Source organism: Micrasema longulum, unplaced genomic scaffold (assembly GCF_059751315.1).
Source record: "Micrasema longulum isolate JH-2025_06_02 unplaced genomic scaffold, ASM5975131v1 h1tg001520l, whole genome shotgun sequence".
Classification (NCBI taxonomy): Eukaryota; Metazoa; Arthropoda; class Insecta; order Trichoptera; family Brachycentridae; genus Micrasema; species Micrasema longulum.
Genome location: NW_028278703.1, coordinates 92,969 through 117,707, shown reverse-complemented (window position 1 = coordinate 117,707; position 24,739 = coordinate 92,969). Strand labels below are relative to the sequence as shown.

Sequence of the window (24,739 nt, the reverse complement as noted above, 5' to 3'; positions counted from 1 at the left end):
AAAAAATAAGTGTTAAAAATTGTAAATCACAAAGTTAGTATTTAAATATTTTTGGGGTTTTCGTAAAACATTTATCATTTAAATAAACTTGAAGAGCTTGAGTAATTAAAAACCGGGAATACCATTGTACTCATAGTTTCTACTTGTCTTAAAAATGTAGGTAGATAATAATGTTAAAAATAACTGAGGACAGCGGTTATTTTTGCCATATTTTAACAAGATTAAAGAGAACTAAGACATGGTTACATAGTGTAGATATGTATGGAAATGAGCATCAAATTATAAGCAGTGTCACAAATGTCAAATACATATGTACCATTACTATAAAGGCGGCCTCCGTGGTGTAGAGATTAAGACGCTTAACTCACACACGGAAGGTTTCAGGTTCGATTCCCGGTGAGAACACAAAAAATTTCAAATGTGATTTTTCTCAATCCTGGGTATTCTGTGCTGTAATTTGCCACTGTAATTGGGCCTCCTGGCCTGTTGTGGTGAAAATAATAATTATATTCTACTTCTTTACAAAATTTGTTATTTGCATGTGTGAAACACAAATTAAAATTGGAATAATATAACATATTGGGAACTTGAATAAGTTCTCGCTGTTTTTTTGTAAAAATGAATGATTCATTTTTAAAAAAATTGTAAAGAACATGTCATTGAAAATATTATCCATCGTTAGCGACTACTTTCTCCCATCTTGAAAGACCGACTTATCTTTTGCAGTTATTCACGAATCGGGCCATTTTTGGCATCTTTATAAGAATTGAAGTGCTGCTCGGCCAGGCCATCAGTCATAGATCAGAACAAACAGTAATCGGAAAGAGAAAAGTCCGGTGAATACGGCGGGTAGGGTAGGACTTCCCATTTGAGCGTTTCCAAGTATGTTTTGACTAGCCTTGCAGCATGTGGCCGAACGTTGTCATGCTGCAAAATTATTTTGTTTTGTCTCTTCTCGTATGGCCACCGTTTTTCGTTTTTCGATAGCGATCTCCTGTGATGGTTTCGTTGGGTTTGAGAAGCTCATAATACACTACACCCAGCTGATCCCACCAAATACAGAGTATAAGTTTGAAACAATGGATATTCGGATTTGCCGTCGGTGTTGATGCATGGCTTAGCTTACCCCACGATTTTCTAGGCTTCGGGTTATCGTAGCGTATCCACTTTTTATCAGCAGTCAAGATACAATGCAAAAAACCTTTTTTTTTGGCTGCTGGAGAAGCTCTTTGCATGTGAATAAACACCGCTCGACGTCTCTTGGCTTTAATTTGTACGGCACCCAATTTCCTTGCTTTTGAAACGTTCCTTATGCTTTTAAACGTTTAGCAACTGTTGTGTGATCAACTCTTAATAATTCTGAGAGTTCATTTTGTGTCTGAGATGGATGTTCATCGAATAATGCTTCCATTCTTTGTCTTCAAACTTTAACGGTGCCCCAGAGCGTTTTTTATCTTCCAACATCAAAATCATTATTTTTAAAGCGTCAAAACCAGTTTCTGCATATTATTTCTGACAGAACATGGTTGCTTAAAGTCTCCACAATAATTCTATGTGCTTTAGCTGTAAATTTTTTCAAAAATAAGTAATGCAGTAAAATTCCCCGCAAACATTCTATTTGACACGTAATTTGACATGTTTAAAGCTATTTAAAAATATGTTGGAAAAACATGTACAGTCATTTCAAGCCTAATGGTGGAGCTTCATAATGAAGTTGACTAGTATTTCCCAATGTAAAAAGGCTAAGATAACACCATCTGTCAGGAAACAGTGAAAACTTATTTAAGCCAATTAATAGGGTAGTGTATGTTCCGACTACATATTTCTGCACAACCCTCATCATCATAATCATCATTCCATGTCAGCTCCCTAGTTGTAGCACATGGAGCCCACAAAGAGCCTCCAGGTATGACTGTCGGCTGCTAGCTCCCGTGCATCCTCCCAAGTCAGGTTCGCGTCTCGTAGTTCTGACATGAACTGCCGACGAACAGTTGGCAGCAGACATCCAGGACGTTAAGAAGTTGATGTCTTGTAGAGTAGGCAAGCATGTTTAAGGCTCTCAGAAGGCATCTGCAGTATATGGCCCAGCCAACTGTATCTCCTCTGCCTGATGACAGTTGTCACCAAAGTTTGCTGCGTCTGTTCTCTTATTTCTTTATTCCTTACAAAGTCAAACCACAGGACACCCAATTTCTCTGAGACATCTATTCTCAATATCCAGTATTTTGCTGTTTTGGACATTAGTGAGGTGTCACGATTCGCATCCGTAGAGAAGAATAGGTGTTTTGTAAGTGTGTTACAACCCTCATAATTCTTGATAAATAAATAAAACTAAATTGATGTTATAATAATGCATTTATTTCTTGAAAAAAATCCACTGGAGAATATGTCATACTTGTTTCGTACACTGAGTTCAGTGCATTTTTCTGTCTTATGTGAGTTATCAATGCATTTTTATAAGCATGACAAGCTTTGGTATAGTTTTTCAATTGAACATTCTGTGAAATATTGTTCCATATATCCGGCAACACAACATTTAAGTCAATGTTTCTTTTTAAATGCTGTTCATTAAAATGCTTAAATGGACAGCCGCCCTCCGCAGAAGCCCTTGCTTGAATAACGTTACAGCGAACCATAGAATAGTTCTTACGAGAACCCTCCAAGCCATACAAATGACGAATCCCATAGATATACTTGGATGCGTCTTTATCCCACTCGTGTGTGCATGTTGATTTTGAATGACACGGCTTTTTGTATTCTTTTTGCCAGAAATAAATCGACTGCTGCATGGGCATACCAATGTCTTTTAAAAAAAGGCTGTATCGGAACCTTTCGTTGTGTGATAATCTATGCTTGTCTCTTAAAGTCAAGTGTAGGTTAGTCATACAAGGCGGGAAAATTAAGGCTTTGTCGTCAATGTCAGAATGTTTAATTCGTTTTTTGCCAATATTGTTAGCGCATCCTATGCTTTGTGTTAGTCGTAGAAGTAATTCTCGCCATCGTGGATCAATATTAGTTTTATTGTCACATTGAATGTTATTGTTTCTAAAATTCAAATGCATTCTAAAAAGGATCTTTAAGAACTGCTTCCATTTACCACAAGTAATAATTGCTAAGCCATTTTTAATTTCTACTTGCCTACTTGCTACCAAAGGCAAGCACATAGTAAAGTGAGAATCTACTTCATAAACAGAACAATCATTATTATGACTTTCCTCGCACAAATGCTGTGCTATGTGTTTTAATATCATCTTTCTACATAGTTTTTCTAAAATTTTGAAATGTGGTGGATCCACTGGATTCTGATAGCTTATTAATTTTAGAATATTCTTACAAAGCAGTCTTAAATCATTCGACGATGCACACTGGATCCTTTTAAAGAAAAGGGTTTCTTCGGTACGAGATACAATGTCTATCAATTGTTTATCTCCAGAATAGGTCGATAAAAAAGTCAGCATAAAGTGACCAATATTATCATAGGCACTACCTTCAATAACATACTGGCAAAATCCTCTGTCACTGTCTCTCATAACCAATCCTTCTTGAAAATACTCCCACCTCTTTAAAACGCATTCTTCTAACAAATGTAATGAAATATTTCCCAACACTGGTTTTAGATAAAAGTATGACATTTGGGAATAATTCCGTAACTTTTGTATTATTCTATGTATTGCACTGAAACATAATGTTTTTTAAATTAGAATTCTTTTATTATTTTTAAATGTATTTATTTTCTTGGTTTCAATACGCAATCTAAACGTAATTATGATTTTTTTAACTAAAAACAAAATGAATAACAGCGTAAAATGTATAATATTAATGTCAATTTTATAATGACAGCTGATATAGTAACAAAACAAGACACAAAGTTCAATGACAAAGTGACAAGTGACATAAAGCAGCAGTATTACCATGTTACCAAATCTCAAAATGCAAATTTTAAGGTTAGGTAACACTGAACAAGTTATTAGTGAAGTAAAGAGTGGAGAGTGGACCTGACCGAAGTTTCGGTTTCGGCCAATAAAGCTAGTTTCGGCAGTGGTTTCCGTTTAGGACAATAATTGAACTGAAAGGCCAAACCAAAACCTATGTATACGAGTATATACATTAAGTATCCCAAATAATACACATTACTATTCATATATTATAACAAATTTCATCACAAATGGAGAAATTAGATTGTAATACATTCAAATAATAAGTCATTGTTTAACATTTAAAAAAAAACTAGATTTATTTTGTGATTTGCTGACTATAGTTAGTAGTTCTAAAATATTTCATGACTAAATTTTTTGTAATTCTTTTATAGTTAATAAGTTTAAGTTCCTATAACATACATTAAAGAAATGTTAGGTACCTACATAATATAAGTTAAATATATAAGATAACAAGGAACCAAAAAGCAATAAAGACAAAACAATTTACTCATTAAATTTATGCTCCACCAGACCTCGGTTGGTTAGAATCTTGAATACTTAGAAATATCGTTTCTTTCACCCTCACCGTGTAATTTTTTGTTCTTTAGAGCAATCGAAATAAAATGTTTATTTATTTATAAAAATTGCTCCAATTTGTATGTTCTCCTTATTTATTTTATCCATAATAAATATAAATTAGAAATCAGACTCTATAATTTTCATACCAAATAAATATTTGTGTTTAGCTCCGTTTCCTAATAATATTATAATACGTCAAGAAATCAACATAGTTATAACTTTGTTGATTTCTTTTATACAAATGTTTGTTTGGTAATGTTTTTGTTTAAATTTTTCTTTCTTTAGTTTTTTATTGAAGTTGCTATTTTGGGAGCACCGTGGACACACTTTTTAGTGGGGAAAGAATGATTTTTATTCTTCACCCTTTGAGATAAAACGTTCATTCGTGTGAATTAGGAGGTCGCTGCTGTGTTTTATTTAGTTACTAAATACTTTAATACTTTTGTTTTTTGCTTACTTTAGTAAGTTGTAAAGTGGTGAAGAGGGATCAGAAAATATTGAAAAAAATTGGATCGCTTTATAAAATCGATTCAATTTATGAAGGAAAGTTGTTATATTAAAGTTAAAAGTAATTGTTTTTACATGACTTTTAAACCATAATGTGTTTATTCTATTATAAATACAATACAAAACAATCAACAACAAATAAAATACACTATATAACAATCCAGAAAAACGTGTTCGGAATTTAGGAAAAAGGTTTCCAATCTCTGAAATATGGTTTCAGTACTTACCTACCGTAGAGCCCAAATTTTATAAAATGACAATATTTTTCGTTTTGTGCTGTTATCTGTAATTTTAATTTGTATGACATTTTGATAATATGTCATATTTGTGACATTGATATTGTGAAATTGTGTTTTCATGTAAGCATAACTTTTAATGGGCCTTATTGTCTCGTGTTATTTCTATCGTTTTTGGTTATTTCTTCGTAACGTGCGTGAAAAACTTCCTGATCCACATTGTTTCCGCATTCTTAGCTCTTGTAATCTTGTTATTTTGACAATATTACCTTGATATTCCAATTAACTTTCTATAGTCGGTCAGATACTATTTTCAAATGTTCATCCCATAAAAAACGGCCTAATACTTAAAGCTTTACGACTTTCATTATTTTTTGTGTTTCACCATCCTAGTGTCTTTTGCATCATAACATCATAGCAGATTGTCGTTAATATTTTTTAAATGGATTTTTATTTTGTTATAATCTTTTTTCAAAACTTGAGAAGTGAAATAAATGACGCAAAGTTAATTTTTCTTAGTAAGGCTAGATTCTATTTCTTGAATTGCTACATTGCCTATACATTCAGTGTTCTTAGTCTTTCTTAGTTTATTTTATATGTTAACTTTTATACTGTTGATCAAACTAATACTACCCTGCGTTCAGAGCCGGACCTACTATAAGTTCAGCTAGCCTAAAAAATCACACTCACAAGGGAGGGGAGAATAATATAATATTATACTAGCATTCATCTACAAACGTGTATATATGCCCGTTTTGCCTTCTGTATTATGAAAATTATCATTTGTAAATTACTGTATTTGAGGTAGTATAAAATGCTATAGTATGTAAATACTTACCCATGTAAAAACCATTCACAAATAACTTTTTTTATTTTTAAAAACACAGTTTTTGGTCCAAGTACTTGCTGTAGAGAACAAATATGTCTATTTTTGCATTCCGATATCCAAGTGACTTGCTCTCCAAAGAATTTAAAGTACTTAATGTTAATCAACAGCATAATTTATTGATAACGGTAGTGGTCATGCACTTGAATAGAGAATTACACCCAACCGTCAACCGCAAGCCCAACACTAGATACTTTCATAGGAATCTAATACAGTCGAGCTCCAATTATCCGGATTAATGAGTGTCAGATATTGTTTTTGAAGTAATACAGCGAATTAGTATCATATTAAAATCTTACTTAAACGATCGTAATGATCGAAATGTATTTTTTAGAGAACTTTTAAAATGCAATAGTTAACTGAACAAAATCTTTTATTTCATTGATTCAAAGGTAGTGTGAAATTCCATAAAGGTTGATCTTTTTCAAGAATATTATCCTGTATTATTCTTTGAAGAATTTTTACTCCTAGCAGGTTGCCCATAATTTCAACTGGGGTTTCGTGCTTCTTGATTTGAGCTAGATCGATGAATTAGTTTGTAATAAAACTCGCCCGTATAATATTTAATTTATTTGATTTATTTATTTAATTATTGTTCATTTACAAATGGGTAATATTTATTTATTTACCTATCTATTTCAATGATGTCCCTTTTCCTCTGGAATTTATTGAATCAGAAACCTCTCAGTATAATCCGCTTGAGGTTGATTTGAACGTCGACCAGGATTCACCTTTGTATTTATATTTATTTTTTATCTTGTTTTTTTTTATTAGACAACCCTACCATTGTCCAGGATGAATTTGAATTTTGTCTTTACCCATTTGGAAGCGAGCAAGATTTATATGGTTGATTTTTATTAAGTGGCTATCCATACCATGTAAGTGATCTTACGAGCATCTACATGCGTAAGGGCCACAGCATTACAACATATAAAAATTTAGATTTAAAACATTTTTCGGTAACACTGTTCATTTTATTATTAACAAATGAACGTATTGAATATTTAGATGTTTTTATAGATCACTAAAAATGCCGTTGATCGAAGGTATTGGAGATGAGGTGACACAGTTTGCGATAGCCGTGATATGCGGCCTGGTTATACTGTTGGCTTGGTGGTCCACTGGTTACCGACAACAGCGCCTGAGGACTGTACTCGTCATGGAGAGAAATGTCAGAAGGCTGGTCAGATTCGTACCCAGAAGAATGATCGGTATGCACTCTCTTATTTATATTAGAAGAAGAAATACAAATATTAGAAAACAAACTGAAATTAAGAAATTTATGATTAATATTCAAAATATTATAATCCATGTTTGAGTTTTATCAGCATATGGGATTTTAAACGTAGTTATACAAGTGCCTGGTTTAGCCACTCAAATAAATACACAATTCTACTGTGACCAAGCATCAACAATTTATAGCACAAATCCACCATTACAATGGATGCATATATTTATCAATTAATATGCTAATTTATCATCACCTTATATGTTGTTTATGTAATTTGTCATATGTATCACATTAAATGAATGTAAAAGCTTTATGGACATTCAAATAAATTTTAATTTTTCTCATTCATAAAATATCTTTTAATATAATCTGATAAAATAGTGTATTTTTTTCTTTTGCTGGACTAGAGTTAATAGTCTTTCCAAATTATAGCTGTGAGAATTGTACTCTAGCTCATTAAAGCTAAAAAATTAATGTTTAATTTAAATCTGCCCATTTGAAAATTATTCATAAGTATTAACATTTATAAATATTTAGTTAAGTTAAGTGAGTGCTTGTAACTAAGATTTGTAGTAATCTAGCCCCGTTCAATTAATTATATTTACAATCAAAATAATTTTTAACTGTTAGTAACAAAATATGGGATTACATGTTTAGCAACTTACGAAGGTTGTATGATAAGTACCCGTGTTGAATGGCTGATCCAAATGACACCAGTCAAAATTTGTTTTGTGTTTTTTGCAACCATGGAAAAAAAGTAATAACAGTTGAGGATTCGATTCCTTTTTTTTTTAAAAGGAAGATGTATTAGAAATCAAAGTGAAGCATACCGTTTATTAAGACCATGCACATCCAATAACTACTATCAGATATTGGTTTAATGAATTCAAGCGCGGCTGAATATTTGTTTTGGACAAAGTGCGCCCAGGCCGTTTGATTGAGGTGACTGCGGAGTATTTAGTCCACAAAATCCAGGATAATATTAGAGAGATTGCTGATTTTGTAAATATCTCAATTCAAAGCCTAAAATATCCATATGCGTTTGAAAAATTGGGCATTGACGAGATATGTGTCGCCGCGTCTGCTCGCAGTGGAACAAAAACGGAATCACATGACAACTTCGGAGCACTGTTTAAGACATGTTTTAGCGCAATTTTACGTCATTTTGTAACTGTTGACGAAACATTAAGTCTCATTTCTGGTGTGCAAGATCCATCACTGCACGCTAAAAATGTAAGGACAGCTTACCCACCACATACCGCACACCGCATCTGAGGACATAAGTCTCCTTGGCGGTGCCCACATACACGGAAAATTTGCTCGTTGTCAAACGAGAAAAGCTGCCCGAAGGAGCTCTCTGAGATCTGGTAGCCTTAGCATCTTTGTGCTGAAAGAAAGTAATCCAGAAGTACAAATATGTACTTCATTGGATTGAGAAGAGAGGGAAGTGAATTCTTCACTGACTGGGATTAAATTGATTGGACATGAGCAATTCGCCGAAATGATTACAAAACTTTTTAAAAGCCTTGAAATTCTTTTTAGAAGCCACCAGATCTGTATATCCGACAGGACCTATAACAGGGCCACGGATAGTAGCGAGAAGCTCCATTCGGTAATCATAGAGAAGGGGAAAGGGACAAGACCACAGGATGTGTTCAGAAGATTGGTTAGGATATCCGCAGCAGCACGAAGGGGAGTCAACAATATTAAAAACAAATAATTTTTGATTAAATTTACCATGACCTGATAAAAACTGCGTAGTCCAGTGATCGGGGATAACCCAAGAAGATTCTAAGCGCTGACGGATTGAAGGAAAAAAAAGAAAGGGAACCCTCCCTGAAGAGGAAGATTCCCATCGCGATTGCCAAGCATTAAGAAGAGCATTTAAAGTCATTTTTCTAATATTTGATTGAGACATTCGTTCAGTTGGGAGTAGACGGACGCCACCAATAACAGAGGAACGCCTTCTTTTTAGGTGGAAATTTGCAGATCGTCGCTGAACCTCCAGATCTAAAGGAAACAAGCCCGTTAGAACCGGGAGTGCATCCGTTGAGCATGTCCTATATGCTCTAGAAAATGTAAGGACAGTCAAAACAGTGGACTTCACCCGGCAAATCTGCTTTAAAAAGGGCAATGACGATTCCATCGGCTGGAAAGATCGTGAACTAATTCAACACTGAATTAATAAGAAAACAGCCCCATTTAGCTATAAAAAAGTACCCTTTCACCGTGGCAATGCACCAGCTCACTAATCCACAATCGCCACAGAAAAACTAGTCAAATTACCCTACAAATTTCTGCCACATCCACCCTATGCTGCAGATTTGGCACTCTGCAATTTCTTTTCGTTTCTAAACATGAAAAATGGCTTGGCAAAAACTGGTTCACGTCAAGAATCATCACTGAAACAAAGGTGTATTTTACAGAGTTAGACATTTAATATTTTTGGATGGCTTAAAACATGATTCTTATTAAACAAATTCGTGGAAAATTCATTACTCAACTATGTACATTTATATGTATTTAAATCTGATTGCAGTGAGAATACCCATTCAAAATTTGGCAGTTCCTTGGAGTACGACTATAGTAGCGCCAAATGAAATAGGTACTTTTATTTTATTGTTATATTTTTATATTTAAGTTTATTTATTAATTCTAGTTATTTTACATGTTATTAAGAAATTTCATTAAAAAATTGATGAATTGTAAATACTTATATTTACGTACGGTTGATATCAATCAATAAAACAATATATTTAATTGATTTTCTTTATGGAAATGCAAGAAATTATTTTAATCACATATATTCAGTTGAGGTATTTTTTAATTAAAATAAAAACACCAATCAATATTTATTTACTAATTGTTTCGGAGCTACACATGCTCCTTTATCGAGGTACACATACTTGAAATGGAATATAATTTATCCTAGTTTATAATTTAACAGTTTCTAGACTTAAGTATTCAAATAAATAATTAGTGGTTAAAAAAGTATCTTTCAATTTTAGTTATATAATTATTAATAATCACAAAGTTAGTGCTTCAAATATTTTTTTTCTGTTTAAAATTTGTAGAGGACACGAGTGAAGATGAAGTTGGTGAGTGGTTATAAAATGAGATAGCATCGTTTGTGCACTCTTGAATAAACACCATTTGTAAATAAATTTTGAATTTGTTGGATTTACCAAATGTGTGATTCAAAATCATTTTCTTTCTTATTCATGCATTGTAGAACTTTAAAACCTTTAGTGTTTGCTTATTCTAGAATCTGAGTTCTCTTATATATAGTTTTGACCTAACTATAGTTAATGTCAAGCTTAAAAACATTAACAGTGTGGTAGTGAATTCGATCCCAATAATTTCACTAACCATAGTTTTTCTCTTCCATACCATGTTTTTATCATTTTTGTATTGAAATTTTCTTATACTTAATTCATCTCCGCTCCCTGAGTGGAGCATTTTGTATCTACCAAATCCCTCCAGGCATCTCTGTCTGCGGCTAACTTTTGTGTGTCCTCCCAACTAAGATCCACGACCTGTAGTTGAAACGTGAACTGCCGACGAACTGTCCGTATAACCCGCATCACCTCTGCTCGACGATGGTTGTCACTGAAGGTTGCTGCATCCGTTGTCATTCTTCTACATTCTTTGCGAAGTCAAACATCCCCACACCCAGTGTTCTTCTGAGCCACCCGTTTTCAAAACTCAATAGTTTGCTATTTTGGGCCCCAGGAGGTGTCATGATTCACATCCGTAGAGGATAATAGGTGTTATGCAGGCATTGTATATGCAACATTTAGTTTTTACCGAGTAAGCATTTGTTCTCCAGACAGCTTTCGGACAATTGAATGCAGCATCAGCTTATCCTAGCCTCACTCCCAGCTCTTTTTGAAAGCTTCTTTCTGTTACATACACACTCAGGAATTTAAGACTTGACCTGACTGTTGGGGGGCATCCAGGCATGAAATTTTTCACATAACATTGGTTTTCATAACATTTATTTTCAAACCAATGCTTACGGAGTATCTGTTCAGCCTCAACAATGATTTGTCAATACTCTAGGTCGCAGAGTTTTTGTGAAGAGGAGGGAATAGATATTCCTCGTTCTGGTATTATTGATTTCCTTAATATGAATAAATGTTATGATTAGGAATAGTGCAAGGATGCATGCAGCAGCTGACCCCAAACCAGTATGTGACAACATCGTTAATTCTGATCTAGCACTTGCTATTCAAGTGAAGGACTTTAACTCTTTCACCGCTAAGCATAGAGTACATTTGCCGACACTCGTACGCGGCGGCATATTTTAAAGCGCTAAAAATTGCAGATGAGATTTTTTAATTTTCCAATTATAATAGACAAAGGCATTTATCCATATAATTTATCGTTTAGTTATCTTCCCAAATACTTGAACTTCAATAATCAAATAGGTTTTCATATATACACTGTGAAATTACATCAATAAACATTAAAAAGTGTTCCAACGGATTTGTGAACAGAGCACTACCATTATGCTCATGTTTATGAATGTGTTGATGGAACGCAGTGCGGAGACACTTAAGCACAATTATTAGTGTTTACATTCTTAGATTATATATTCAATGCATTTGCTTAAATATAACTCAACAAATAAAATTATTGTTTATTCAAAATTCCTCCAATATTATGTCCTAATTTTTTTTTTTTTTAACATCGGTTCAAATTTCATAATGCGTGAAGAGCGCAACTCATATTTATGTTATTTTTATTGTTAAAATAAAAATGCTTATCCTTGTGATTTTAAGATTCTACACACAAAATAATAAAAGTGAATTTATCGTTGGTTTTTATTTATCTCTGGGACTGGGTTAATAAATTGAACATTTTTCTAGGAACTCTCCATTTGCTTCTAGTATTTTCCGGGGTGTGGGTCTGTGCGGACTATCAAACACTTTTTTGTAATCTATGAAGCATAAACCCAAGGAACTATTTAGTTCATGGTTTTCCTGTAGAATACATTGTATATTGTAGATATGATCCCCACCTGACCTGCCTGGCAGAAAACCCGCCTGGCTCTCCCTTAATACTCTCGAAATGGGGGCAAACTCTTTGCAATATAGCATGGGCAAGCTGTTTCTGTTATAATAGTTATCACAGTTTAACAGATCACACCTTTTTTGCAGTAATCTTCCCATTCACCTAGTCCCTTGGACACCTCTCTTCTTCCCACACCCTGGTCATTAGTTGGTAAAGGGCCAACAATACCAGTGATGCTGTGCACAGTGCAATTACAGTGTCAAGATGGCTGTGCTTGTTTAGTCTTACCGATCTTTTAGCTTTTAACTTTACTAATTTTGCGCCTATAATCACCTCTGCGAGTGCCCATTTGGTCTGGGTCATCTTCACTGTCTTGTAGTGCTTTCAATCTTGCGCGCATTGCTATTTTCCCCCATATGCAATCAGAGATCCATGTGGGTCTTTCTTCTGTAATCTGAAATAGAATCCGGATGAGTAGGTTAGTTAACGCTGAATAACCAAAGCCTCGAATCTCTGTTGTGCTTCGTCATAATTTCTCCACGTCGATTCTCTTTCTCTGAGGAGGTCTTAGAAGGTGCGAGTCACATCCTGATCTTAGCGACAACTAATTCGTGGTCACTACAAATTTCAGCCCCTTTGTAGTGCCTTCCATTTCGATTTCTTGTATCTACATCCAAATAATGATCTTGTATAACATATTTTTGTTCAAAATCCAGTAATGAATAATAACATTATTTTTCGTGATATTAATTAACTCCTTGTAGTTAATGGAGTTTAAGAAAACTAAAATTTTCACAAAAGGGAAACATTATTTTACACCAAAATATTTTTGGTCAAAGAATTCGATTCCTTTTTATATTGACATAAAAATTATTTCCTCTATTTCCTTGTTTATGTTTACTACTAATAGTATTTATTTATTGAATTTATGGTTTAAATGAAAACATGTTTTTATAGTTTCATTATATAATGCCTCATAAGTCATAAGACAAAAAAGCCGTAACAAAAAAATTAAAACGTGTAAATGAGTTTTGACATATTTACATAATCTGTGAATGTATATTTTAACTATTGCTAATCGAAGCATAAAATTATTATTTAATATGTTTATTAAATTACATATTCTACCATGTAGATGTGTTACTATTATTACTTTACTAGCAGGCAACAGTCAGCTATCGCCGACTGTTACATGCTAGTCTGTTAAAAAAATTACATGTGTTAGGATCCGATCGTTAGACCTTTCATATATACAATGTTTTTGTGGCCCTCGTTGACTGGAAGCGTGGCGTCTTTTGTAATCCGGCTACTCGGTGGTTGGCTGAGGTGGTAGGGTGAGGTGGATGGTCTGAGGTCGGGGGTCTGCGGCTGAATTTGCCCGTACAGAAAGAGGACAGACGCAATCAATCATTTCTAGAGTAATAATATATAGATTGAATTCTTTTTACTATCAATTAATTACCGAATCGAATTATAAAATTACTATTAATTATTAATAACATATCATCATTCTCTTTCCGCACCTAATGGTGCATAGGGCACTGGATTGGTACACTAATCGCAGCATATCTCAATCAATTTTGTTACATGAAAGTAAGGTGATCAGTCTTACGATTCAGGTACCAGTCCAGGGACTATGAAATATTCTAGCGTGAAAGCACCCTTTTAAATAAATATTTCATATCAACCATTGTGTGCATTCAATAAATTAAAATTTCATGAATAACTAATAATTTAAACCAGACCTAGGAATTGAGTTGAAATATCAAATCTTTCAGGGCTATGTAAATAAATTGTGTGATTTATAAATTTATTTTGTAATTTTAAAATATGTGTTTTATATTCAAGCCAGCACAGATACTTCCACTTCATCTGTAGAAGACTCCACAGAGCCTACAGGTAAAAAATATTATATTATTTATTATCTTAACAATACATATGTGAATATTTAAATAAAGCTTTTCTTGGAATTGGTGACAATAGTGCTTCCGGTTATGACCCTGTACATTGGTTTTGGAATTTGATTTATACATCTCTTTCATAGTGATTATTTAGTATCTTATAAGTTTCTATCAAGTCCCCTCTCTTCCGTCGTTCTTCCAATGACATAAGTCCTAGTGCTTTTGAGTAATTTGGGGATTTTTGTAGCGCATCTTTAGACCTTTTCCGGTAGCTCAATATCTTTAGTGAGGTAGGGACTCCATACTCGGTATCCATATTCTAATAGGGGCCTTGTATATTTTAAGAAATATCTCTGGAGTAATATTTTTAAAGGCCTTCTTAATTAAGTAAATAAATTATTTATTGTTTTAGGTGATCTAATCTTTCCCCTCGCTGAGATACCATCTCCGGTAACTTCTACAGAACCCACCGTAGCTACTACGAGCTGCTCTACTTCTGAGGATACCATATCAGAAGAGTCTACTTCAAACTCATCTCCGCAAGATGTAGAGATGGATAGCATAGTAAATGCTATGGATTCAGAAACTTGTGTCCTTCGGAATCGAAGACTGGCATTTTTAAAAAATCACACAGCAGGTATTTAATTTTTTTTATTTATTACCAAAAATACTGTTTTTTGTGTTAAATAGAACCAGTAAGTTATTTTTGTTCTTTTTACATTACGATGAAAAAACTGCTTATTTTATTGAATTGAAGAGAAATTAGACTTGGAGTTTTAATAGGCGAAAATTTATAAATAAACATTTCATTTTAATATTGGGGACTTGAATAAGTTTTTGCTGTTTTTTATAAAAATTAATGATTTATGTTGTCATTGAAAGTATTGTCCATCGTTAACGATCTCAGAAGAACGACTTATCTTTTGAGCTCATCCACAGATAGAGTCATTTTTGGGTATCTTCAAAGGAATGGAAGTGCTAGTCAGCCAGGCCATGAGACCATTGATTGGAACAAGTAGTAATCGGAAAGAGCAATGGCCGGTGAATACGGCGAATGGGATAGGATTTCCCATTTGAACGTTTCCAAGTATATTTGACTGGCCTTGCAATATATGGCTGAGCATTGTCATGCTGCAAAATTCCTTTGTGGTCTTAGTATTGTGGCGGTTTTTCCTTCAATGCTCTGCTCAAACTGCTCAATTGTGGGCAATAGCGATCTCCTGTGATGGTTTCATTGTATTTGAGAAGGTCCACTACACCCAGCTGAGGTCCACTACACCCAGCAAAAAAAAAGTAATACAATACAATTCCCCGCAAATACTTTTTTTGCCACAAAATTTGACATAAAACTATAAAAAAATATGCTGATTACACTTCGGCAGAATAACAAATACTGTCATTTCAAGGCTAATGGCAGAGCTTCATGGTGAATTTGGCTGTAGTACATATTGGCCGTCGCAAGGCTAAGACAACACCATCTCTCGGGAAAAGGCAAGAACTTATTCAAGTCCCTAATACATTTGAAAGTGTAATTTAGATCAGTGTTTAATAAAATAAGCCGTTCTTCTGTCATCCAGTAAAAAGAAAAAATAATGACTGACCTGGTGTTGTTAATTAAAGGATAACATGCGTTTTTGACTTGATGCTGCTCTCAAACAAAAATTCTTAAAAAGGGAATGAGGTGGAGATTTGTCCCCCTCGTGGTCTATTGGTTATCTGGTGCAATTCCCGGCAGGTTTGAAGCAAAATATTGATTTAAATGGTGTTTTTTCACAACAATATTTCAGTCTCCGAACTGGGACATTTCTGTGTTTGGGTGAATGAATAATACAGCTATGTGTGTGAAATTGAATCAGAATCCTGGACAAGTGTTTTCGATTTGATCACTACTCTCAGGCAGAAATCCTAAAAAGGAAATCGAGTGGAGTTAACCTCTGATAATTTATTCCATCTTTTCCTCTAATAATAATTTATTACATTATTATTAATAATTTATTACATCTTTTGCTCTGATAATTTATTATGTCTTTTCCTCAGATAATTTAAACAAAAGTGGGGAACCCCGAGAGTCGGACAAAAGCAGTCCCTCGGGAGATGCTTTTGAAAATTTAGATGAAAAAGAAAACAAAGAAGAAAGCGTTAATAGATCAGCTGAAGGACCGCAAGAAGAACCCGACAATGACAATATTAGAATACGCCTCAAATTTTTGAATGATGACCAAAAACTTGTAGAAGGGAAGTTACACGAATTGCTGGGAGAATTTAAAAGGTAATCAAGATTCAGAAATAATACCAATGCCCAATATGTTAGGGAAAATCATAATCATTTCCCTATCCGGACTCAGTATTGCATAGGGCACTGCATTGGTTCTCCAATTGCAGCGTATCTTAATCAGTTTTGTTGCATGGAAAGAAAGGTGATCAGCCTTGCACTTCCAATGTCAACCCAGAAACAACGGAATATTGCAGTGTAGAACCACCCTTAAAACCGATAATACTCATCCACCCTGCCAAAAATTGAGCTTGATATCATTTATCCCTCAAAGGTTGGTTTGTGCGATTATGTAAATATTCCGCTGATTCGCGATTGGCCAACTAATATGCGGGAATATGTATAAAGATGACACCATGAATCTGCCTTGAAGTTGAGTTCCAGCTGTCCTTCCATCTTTGGTGGTCTTCCAGGCGGACGGCGACCTGCTGTGATTTCCTGGGCAATGGGAGGGGGCTTTGGGGCTGTCCGATCTCTCCAGAATTTTCCCCTTGTTCTGCTCTACCGTACTATGTCGTGGGCATTGCAAGTCTGTCCAATTTCTCGATTCTGGATTCTGTCCCTTAGAATTTTTCCTGCTATTGCTCTTAGTACTTTTATCTCTGACGTTCTGAGCAGATTTTTTGTTCTCACTGTATCTGTTCTCGTCTCTACTGGATACGTCATGATCGGTCTGATATACGGTTTGTACATACAAACCTTGCTTTCAATCCGCATGTATTTATTGTACCATACAATATTTCTCAAGCATCCAGATATTTCCGAGGCTTTGTTTGTTCCCTCACTTCAGAGTATAGGTTACTGTGACTCGAGATTTTAACACCTAAATATTTAAAAGACATGACCTGTTCCTCTGTCTTATCATCTATCATCAGTTTGCATCTCGTACGGTGCTTAGATATTGTTAAACTTTTTGTTTTACTTACCGAGATGCTCATGTTAAATTTCTGACATGCTAGATGAAACTTGTGTAACATGCATTATAAATCATCATGAACGTATATGTTTATCAAAAAAATTATTCATTTGTATTCAACCTAAATATCACTACAAATAAAACAAAATATTTGAAGCGTTCAATTGGGACAACTATCAGCCACACCCCTGAGTAATGGCTAGATATTATGAAGGCATAATACCCTCCAATAGCAAGAGTGTTTGCCTTTTAAACATAGTTTCACTAAAGTAAAAGATGTCAATCTCCGTAGTAATCACTTTCAGCTGCCTGACTGCTCTTCCTATCGGCATTACCAGAAGCAGGTTGGTTCTGAAAGCCGGGAGGTAAAACAGCCTGTGCTGACACTGTGAGATATCTAAAAATTGATACTCTGGAAAATCGCCGAGATCTTGATATAACATCTTATCAGCCTGAAAAAATGGGCCAGTGTGAACCCATCCCTTCTAAACGGTCAATTTTATAATATTAAATGTAGTAATTTTATCAAAATGCTTTTAAATTCTAGGAGACACTTTCGAGGAGAACTGAATACTCGGAAATTGGTTCGCCTTATATTCAACGGACAGGTTTTGCAGAGAGAAGGGGCAACCTTGGCATCGTGTGGATTGTTTGATAATTGTGTGGTGCACTGCCTTGTCCATCACCCTAGAACTCCCAATCAATTTGCCCAGGTAAACAAAGTCATACTTATCTCTTATTGTACCTGCACCAAAAGTAATTTGAACCTTATTAATGTAATCAAAAACTTTACAAAACTGAAACGAAAGCTGTTTTGCAATGCCAAAATGTTTTTAATAACATTTTTTTTGTACAAACTCAATTTTGGGGTTATTTTTGTATCACAAAATAATATTATATCAAATGTAAACACACTTTAAAACATGATAAATTACTTATCACTAATAGTTAATAGTACATGCAAAATTTACCATAAGAAAGAAAGATCTCAAACGGATGAAATAATTACAATAAACCAAATACCGACTATATAGCGAGTGCTTTTTTAAAATTTATTTTATTTTTATTTACTATATAAAATATATTATATAAGAAGGTAATTCAAGAGTCCTTTTCACAGGGAAAACCTATTCTGAGGAGGACTGTATAGTGATTAAAAATTTTTTTTTTACATATTTCAAATTTGTCATTTTTGGGCTTTACTTCTATACATGCGGATCGTGGTACCTCACTAGGGCCCAGAACAGTGAAACATATAGTGTTGTCAACTCGTAAAACAGTGGTCCGAGTTGATTCTCATTTTCTATCGGTGAATTTAAAATGGCCCCATAATTAAAATATTTGGCTTAATCACATGAATGAAAATGTTTTACTTTTTTAATGAAAAATACATATGTATATTATATTATGTCCATCTACTTCTTAGTTAATGATATACATATTTCATATAACTATTTCTGTTACGTTTTTTATTTGCCTTCAGTTTAAATAAGTGCACCTAATAGAAGATATAAATTATTAATAAACATGTTTCAGGTCCAACAACAGGTAAATTCGACAGTCAGTCCGGAAATTAACCCTAGTTCCGGAGTTTCTGCACAAATCCGGGAGCACTTCCACCTTCCGACTGATCCTTCTAGACCTCACGAAGAGAGAGATTGGGACCTTAGTCATATCTTACTTACTATCCTCGCATCCATATTGTCTATTGCATGGTATTGCCAGTAAGTATACATAAATTTCTATTGTTTTTCTTTAAAAATTCCGTTAACTTACAGCTCATAGAATCGGACCTGGAAACCTCGTACATGAGGCTATACCTTCATATTAAAAAAAAAAATTTTTTGTACACACTCAAATATTTTCTGTGGTCACCTACTGGAATATGTTCAATTGTTTTAAACCAAGTTAACAAGAACTCGTGCCTTATTTACAGCTACATAATGCGAATATTCTTTAACCACTAAAAAAAAATTCTTTCAAGTTGATCTGCCTTTTGACAATCCAAATTTATATGAACCAAATCATACCATTGGTGTCCCATATTAGCTTGTCAGCCGTGTGTTTTGCAATGATTGTATTTGGAAAAGTGTACAATTTTACTGTTTATCTGTAACATGCTAGAAATGTAATACATAATTATATAGGTACATTTATTTATCTCCAAACATGTAACTTGCTGTACACTCTGGTCAGCTCTGAGTTTCAGTCAGATAGTGAGTTTTTGGGAGAAAAAATATTGCTGTAGTTTTGTTACTCCAAAATTTTTTCTCCAATCATCCATAGATGGCATTCCCGTGTCATTTTTATGAATAAATTAAACGGAAGGTTTTTGACAAGTGATGATGTACAATATACGCCCATACTCCTTTATGCATAAACTATTTCACACGTACACGGTATGGCCATACTCGCTTAGAGGTTAATACCGAAAATCAGTCAGCATAGCAAGTAATGGTACCAAGTTGCCAAATCTAAGTATCTAGCTTTTTTCTTTTATTTATTTCTTCTTTTGCAGTATCCGATTTTCGAGTTTATTTGGAATAGCCGCAAGCATCGCTATGCTAGGACTGACAGCGCTGTATTTCATCGCTGTTATTTGTGTTTACTATCCTGAGTCTTCGCAGACTCCAAATCCAAATGCTGCAGCGGCAAACACAAACACCACACCGCCTGCGGAGACTGTGAACGCTGAGTAAAGTGCTTACCGGACTGAGAAGATTTTCACTGCAATATACATATGTAAAGAATGTAATTTATTCATTCAGTCATTTTGTGAGAAGTTTGGCGCCCCCCCCCTCCCCCTGATCGTAACACCGCTTTACGGATACAACATGTCCATATAGTTTACTTAAATTAATATTTCTATGAAATTATATCAGTAACATGATTAGTACTATGTAACTGGAGAAGGTAACTAAAAAAATTATACAAACGTTTTTTGCAATGGGATATTTGAGTTGACTAGACAAACAAACATCCTTAAGCATTTTTAAAAAAATAATATCATGTTGCACTGCGATCGAGTTTCAAAGTATTTCATAAAAACAGATATATCAGCTGTATTTATTTACACATACTTATTTTAAGTCATTTTTCATCGCCTGAGTGAATTAATGTGAACAAGCTTATTTTACTCATAAATTACAGTTATTTTGAATATTTGTTACTAATTTAGATTGAGTATGCTTTTTCTTTTAGTGTGAGGCTTTGTTTTTTTCTTTTTTTTACTTTGACTCGCCTCTTGCCTCGCCCTTTTTTTCGTGGAATATTGCAAATAGTGACAAAATTACAAAATATATAATCTGTTTTTCAGAGTTAAAAATCTAGTCATCGCTAGTAAAAATATTCATCAATTTTTACACGTGTTAACACATTAATCTCAATATTCATTCAAAAAAATATGTGAAGCAAAGCAATAACCAGCAATAAGAAATGTTCACATTATTTCACATTTAATTTTTTTTTTCAAATGCACACTGTAATAAAAATTCTTCAAAATGTGGCCACAAAGACTGAAAAACCCTCAGTAATTTTTCATGCTCATGTCCCCAAAACGTAAATAACTTATTTGTCTCCTACTTTTATCTGCTACTAATGGCGTATAGAGCACTGCAATGAAATTTCTTTGATCGAACATTACATAAGATGCAACTCCAGAATATAATGTGAAATTTTATAATGAAAACCCAGTTTCAAATCAATATTTTGGGTTTATCCAGCCGGGACATCATGTATGGTAGTGTTTAGTGCTAACTATTACACTACTAAAATGGTATGTAAATATTTTGTACAATTTCAATATACGTCCTTTATTATTTTACTGCCAGTAATCCAACTTTTATTATGATTTTTTTTTACATTCCAGATTAAAAATCTAATTTTACAATTAATTCAGTGTTCTCTTACAGAGAGGGTTTATTTTATTAATTAAATTATGCAGCATCCTTTAAAGCAATCTAGTTTTTTTCAGTTAACACGTTCGCGGACAATTTTTTCACATAGGATCCACTCATATGGACACATATCATAATTTTCTTATTTAAAAAAAAAAATTCACTTCCGATTGGACCATAGTTGATGGTTTGAAGTAAATCTTATTTGATTATCACACTAGGACACTTTTTGCTGACTGTTTTTTAATAGGGACACAACATCTCCTCCTACAATATAATTACTTCGATGTCATGTAGACTATAGACTTCTTTCCACTACCAATGTCTTTTGGACAGACGGCAATAGCTATCATTTCATAAATGAGAGACGCGATTTTGGCAGCGATAGCCGGCATAACCGCAAACGTGTTTAACTCCTTTATTCATACTCAATTTTTGATGTAAAAAATACTAATGTTTACTCAAGAGTTTATACTGTTGTATTTTTATGATTATCTTACATAAAAATACGTATTTATTTTTTCTTATAGTATTATTTTTATAATTTTAATTAAATATTTTATTTTATAATGTAATATTATGTATAAAACCGTCAACAGTAAATTACCATAAAAAAACAGCAACATATAAATGCCATAAGTAAAATGATTAAAATATTATTGATATTGGTACCAAACTGTGGAAAATAGAATGCATTTTTGAATGCATAGAAATATTAAAAAATTATCAACGTACCATTTAAAACTTCAAAAAAAATTAAAATCCCTTGTAGCTGGATATTTGGGACTTAAATTGATGTTTTATAATAATACACTGATCTCAATAATCTCATTTTTCAGTTGGTTCTAAAAATGAATTACAGCAAACTAAATCCATTTTCTTGAATAATTTAAGAAACATTGTGTGTGATGGTAAAAAAAAGAAGAACAATTTGGAAACAACCAAAACAATGCCTTCTTTATGTATATTTATTATTTTTTAATTCATACATATTTTTACTAGCCATCCACACACGCATACAGTAAAACCGCGATATAGCAAAAAATGTCTAAATTTATTCCATAAAACCAATTTCTCATACAAAAATGCATTTATATAACGAAATCCCCTTAATATGTATAACAAAATCATTTTTGTCCCCCTATGAAAAAATGCCAATACAAATTTATAACAAAATAAAAAAAAATTAAAAGATGAAAATATTATTTCGAACTTTCAAAGCCGCGCCGCCGCTGCATACGGCAGATGCGAACGGTTTTATGGCGTTTTCGGCGGCGCGTGGCAGTCTGTCGGCACCCAGAACTGTCAAAGTGCGTGTCCAGTATGTGCATGTGTATGTATGTAAGCGCGTGTGTGAAGGAAAACCTCCAAACCTATCCGAATACGTCAGTCCGTCTGATTTGTTTTTTGAAGCCGCGCAACCTTTTTTTGCGACGGCGCGTAACATGCACACCTAGTATGATTTTTTTTTTTCATTGTATGGGGGAATTTGCTATTACGAATTTTTATTTTTTGGTTCCTTGGATTTCGTTCGCGGTTCTACTGTATTCGTAAATACCCAACGTGTTGTCCATTCGGAATGTTTGGGTATCACTCTGAAAAACATCTTCCGTTCGGGTGTTTTGGAATCTACCTAAAGTGGCTTCATAAATAGCAGACACATCGGATGCAAATGCCTGGCACATTATCCACCCCAGTAACATATAAAATTATTGTTTTTATTAATTTAATATTGTTTACAAAATATTATACACTTTAATTTATCAACTATTCATTACTACTTCATATTATATCTTGTTCTAGCTACGCTGAGCCTCTCCAAAAAGGAGACTAAGCTCCTGTGCTTGGAAAGGCACTTTTTTTAATTAAATACTTAAGTTCTTATTATTTACTCAAATATTTAAATTTTCAGACCATTTCTTAAAAGTTGTAAATAACTTTTGCTGGAAAAATGGAAATCGAGTTGTGGTAGAGTGGGATTTGAACCTTGGACCTTTGGCCTGTGAGTCCAAAGTACTACCACAGGACCACAACCCGGTTCGAGACTTAGACTTAATTAAGGTTGTAATACAATATTTTTAATTTTATATATCTGATTGAGTTGGTTGCTATAAAAAGGGTTGTTTTTTTTCCAATTGCTTTAAGTCCTCTATTTTTTTTAATATCCGTAGGAGACTAAAAATATTTGATTTCCAAATATTTATAATTTAGATGGAATTACTTGATGTTTCACTTTGGTATTCTGAAATAATTTTGGAATCTTGAGGGTGTACTTGTTTTTAATTTCTTTGATAAGACATTTATAGTGTAGCCGAGATACTACAATAAAAAATTGAATGTTCATGTTGAGTGACGTTAGTAGGCGCTACTCAGGGGCAACTTTGTGGCGTTACGAAGTTGAAAAATAGTAATTAAGAGAGGCATAAACTAACAGGCTCCCGAGGGATTTTAAAACACCCCGAGCGGGAGAAATATTTGCAGGTGAACCAAAGCATTGAAAATGGATAAAGCGTCAGGTATTTATGAATATGCCTCCCACACTCTTTATTTCTAGTTTGTGATTCTTTAGAATGTAGCCAAATATTAGATTTTTACATTTAGAAACGGACTGTGGTCCCATGGGTAGTATCACAGTGTCACAAATCAGAGGTCTGAGGTTCGAACCTAACCCCACTCTACTATAACTTGATTCCCATTTTCTAACAGTGAGTTATTTACAACTCGTTAAAGATGGCCTCTAGAATTTAAAAATTTGGGTAAATTATAAGAATTATTATTATTTTTTTTTAATACACTTTTATATATATTAGATCTAAAATTTACAATATAAACATATTTATAACCAAAAATGACTAAAATAACATACCGTAAAGTGAAAAATGATTTTTATATAAAAAAATCGAAGTTAAATTATTTTGTCATAAAAAATTTTTTTTCTTAACTTTTCAACCATTAAAAATCTAGAATAAATTCTAGATTATCTCTGCAGAGAATAAAAAGGGTGATAAGTGAAATAATTAGGTATTAAAAGTTCTTATAAATTTATTTTTAAAATATCTACAAAATTGCAAATTGCCTTGAAACCTTCTCCGAAAAGTTGTGAATGAAGTAAAACTCATTACCAAATCTTCATCTGTTTTCTATACATCTTGTGATCTGTACAGACAGAACATCAATCTGGGTCCTGTGATGGCGATGTTCAACTTTCTTTTCATCTCTTTGGTGGTCGTCCCGGTGGTTGAAGACTCTTGAGTCTTGTGCATCATGATTGTGGGAATCCTCACTAAGTCCATCCGCCCAACGTGGTATTTTCAGAATGCCCTTTATATTTCAGGTTCTGCAAATCTCTTTGTAAAGTAGCCTATCTATGAGGGTTCTACCT

The 24,739-nt window shown here is 33.6% G+C and overlaps 2 protein-coding genes across 4 annotated transcripts; one reads left to right on the top strand and one right to left on the bottom strand.

Annotated features, from left to right (window-relative positions):
- Window positions 1-2,336: 2,336 nt before the first annotated feature.
- Window positions 2,337-5,360, bottom strand: LOC148275065 (DNA primase large subunit-like). 2 transcript variants are annotated; one of them, XM_088236194.1, is made up of 2 exons: window positions 5,231-5,360; window positions 2,337-3,675 (listed from the first exon to the last, which is right to left on the bottom strand). In XM_088236194.1, exons 1-2 carry the CDS (start codon window positions 5,308-5,310, stop codon window positions 2,343-2,345), a joined length of 1,413 nt encoding a protein of 470 aa, XP_088092320.1. In that variant the 5' UTR covers window positions 5,311-5,360; the 3' UTR covers window positions 2,337-2,342. The 2 variants fall into 2 exon arrangements, with proteins under 2 accessions (XP_088092320.1, XP_088092322.1); XM_088236196.1 differs by lacking the exon at window positions 5,231-5,360 and having other exon boundaries at window positions 2,337-3,889.
- LOC148275064 (uncharacterized) lies at window positions 5,202-21,291 on the top strand. 2 transcript variants are annotated; one of them, XM_088236198.1, is made up of 9 exons: window positions 5,202-5,362; window positions 7,146-7,336; window positions 9,896-9,961; window positions 14,221-14,271; window positions 14,686-14,910; window positions 16,311-16,542; window positions 18,009-18,174; window positions 18,998-19,185; window positions 19,980-21,291. In XM_088236198.1, exons 2-9 carry the CDS (start codon window positions 7,156-7,158, stop codon window positions 20,158-20,160), a joined length of 1,290 nt encoding a protein of 429 aa, XP_088092324.1. In that variant the 5' UTR covers window positions 5,202-5,362; window positions 7,146-7,155; the 3' UTR covers window positions 20,161-21,291. The 2 variants fall into 2 exon arrangements, with proteins under 2 accessions (XP_088092324.1, XP_088092323.1); XM_088236197.1 differs by having other exon boundaries at window positions 19,977-21,291.
- Window positions 21,292-24,739: the final 3,448 nt, after the last annotated feature.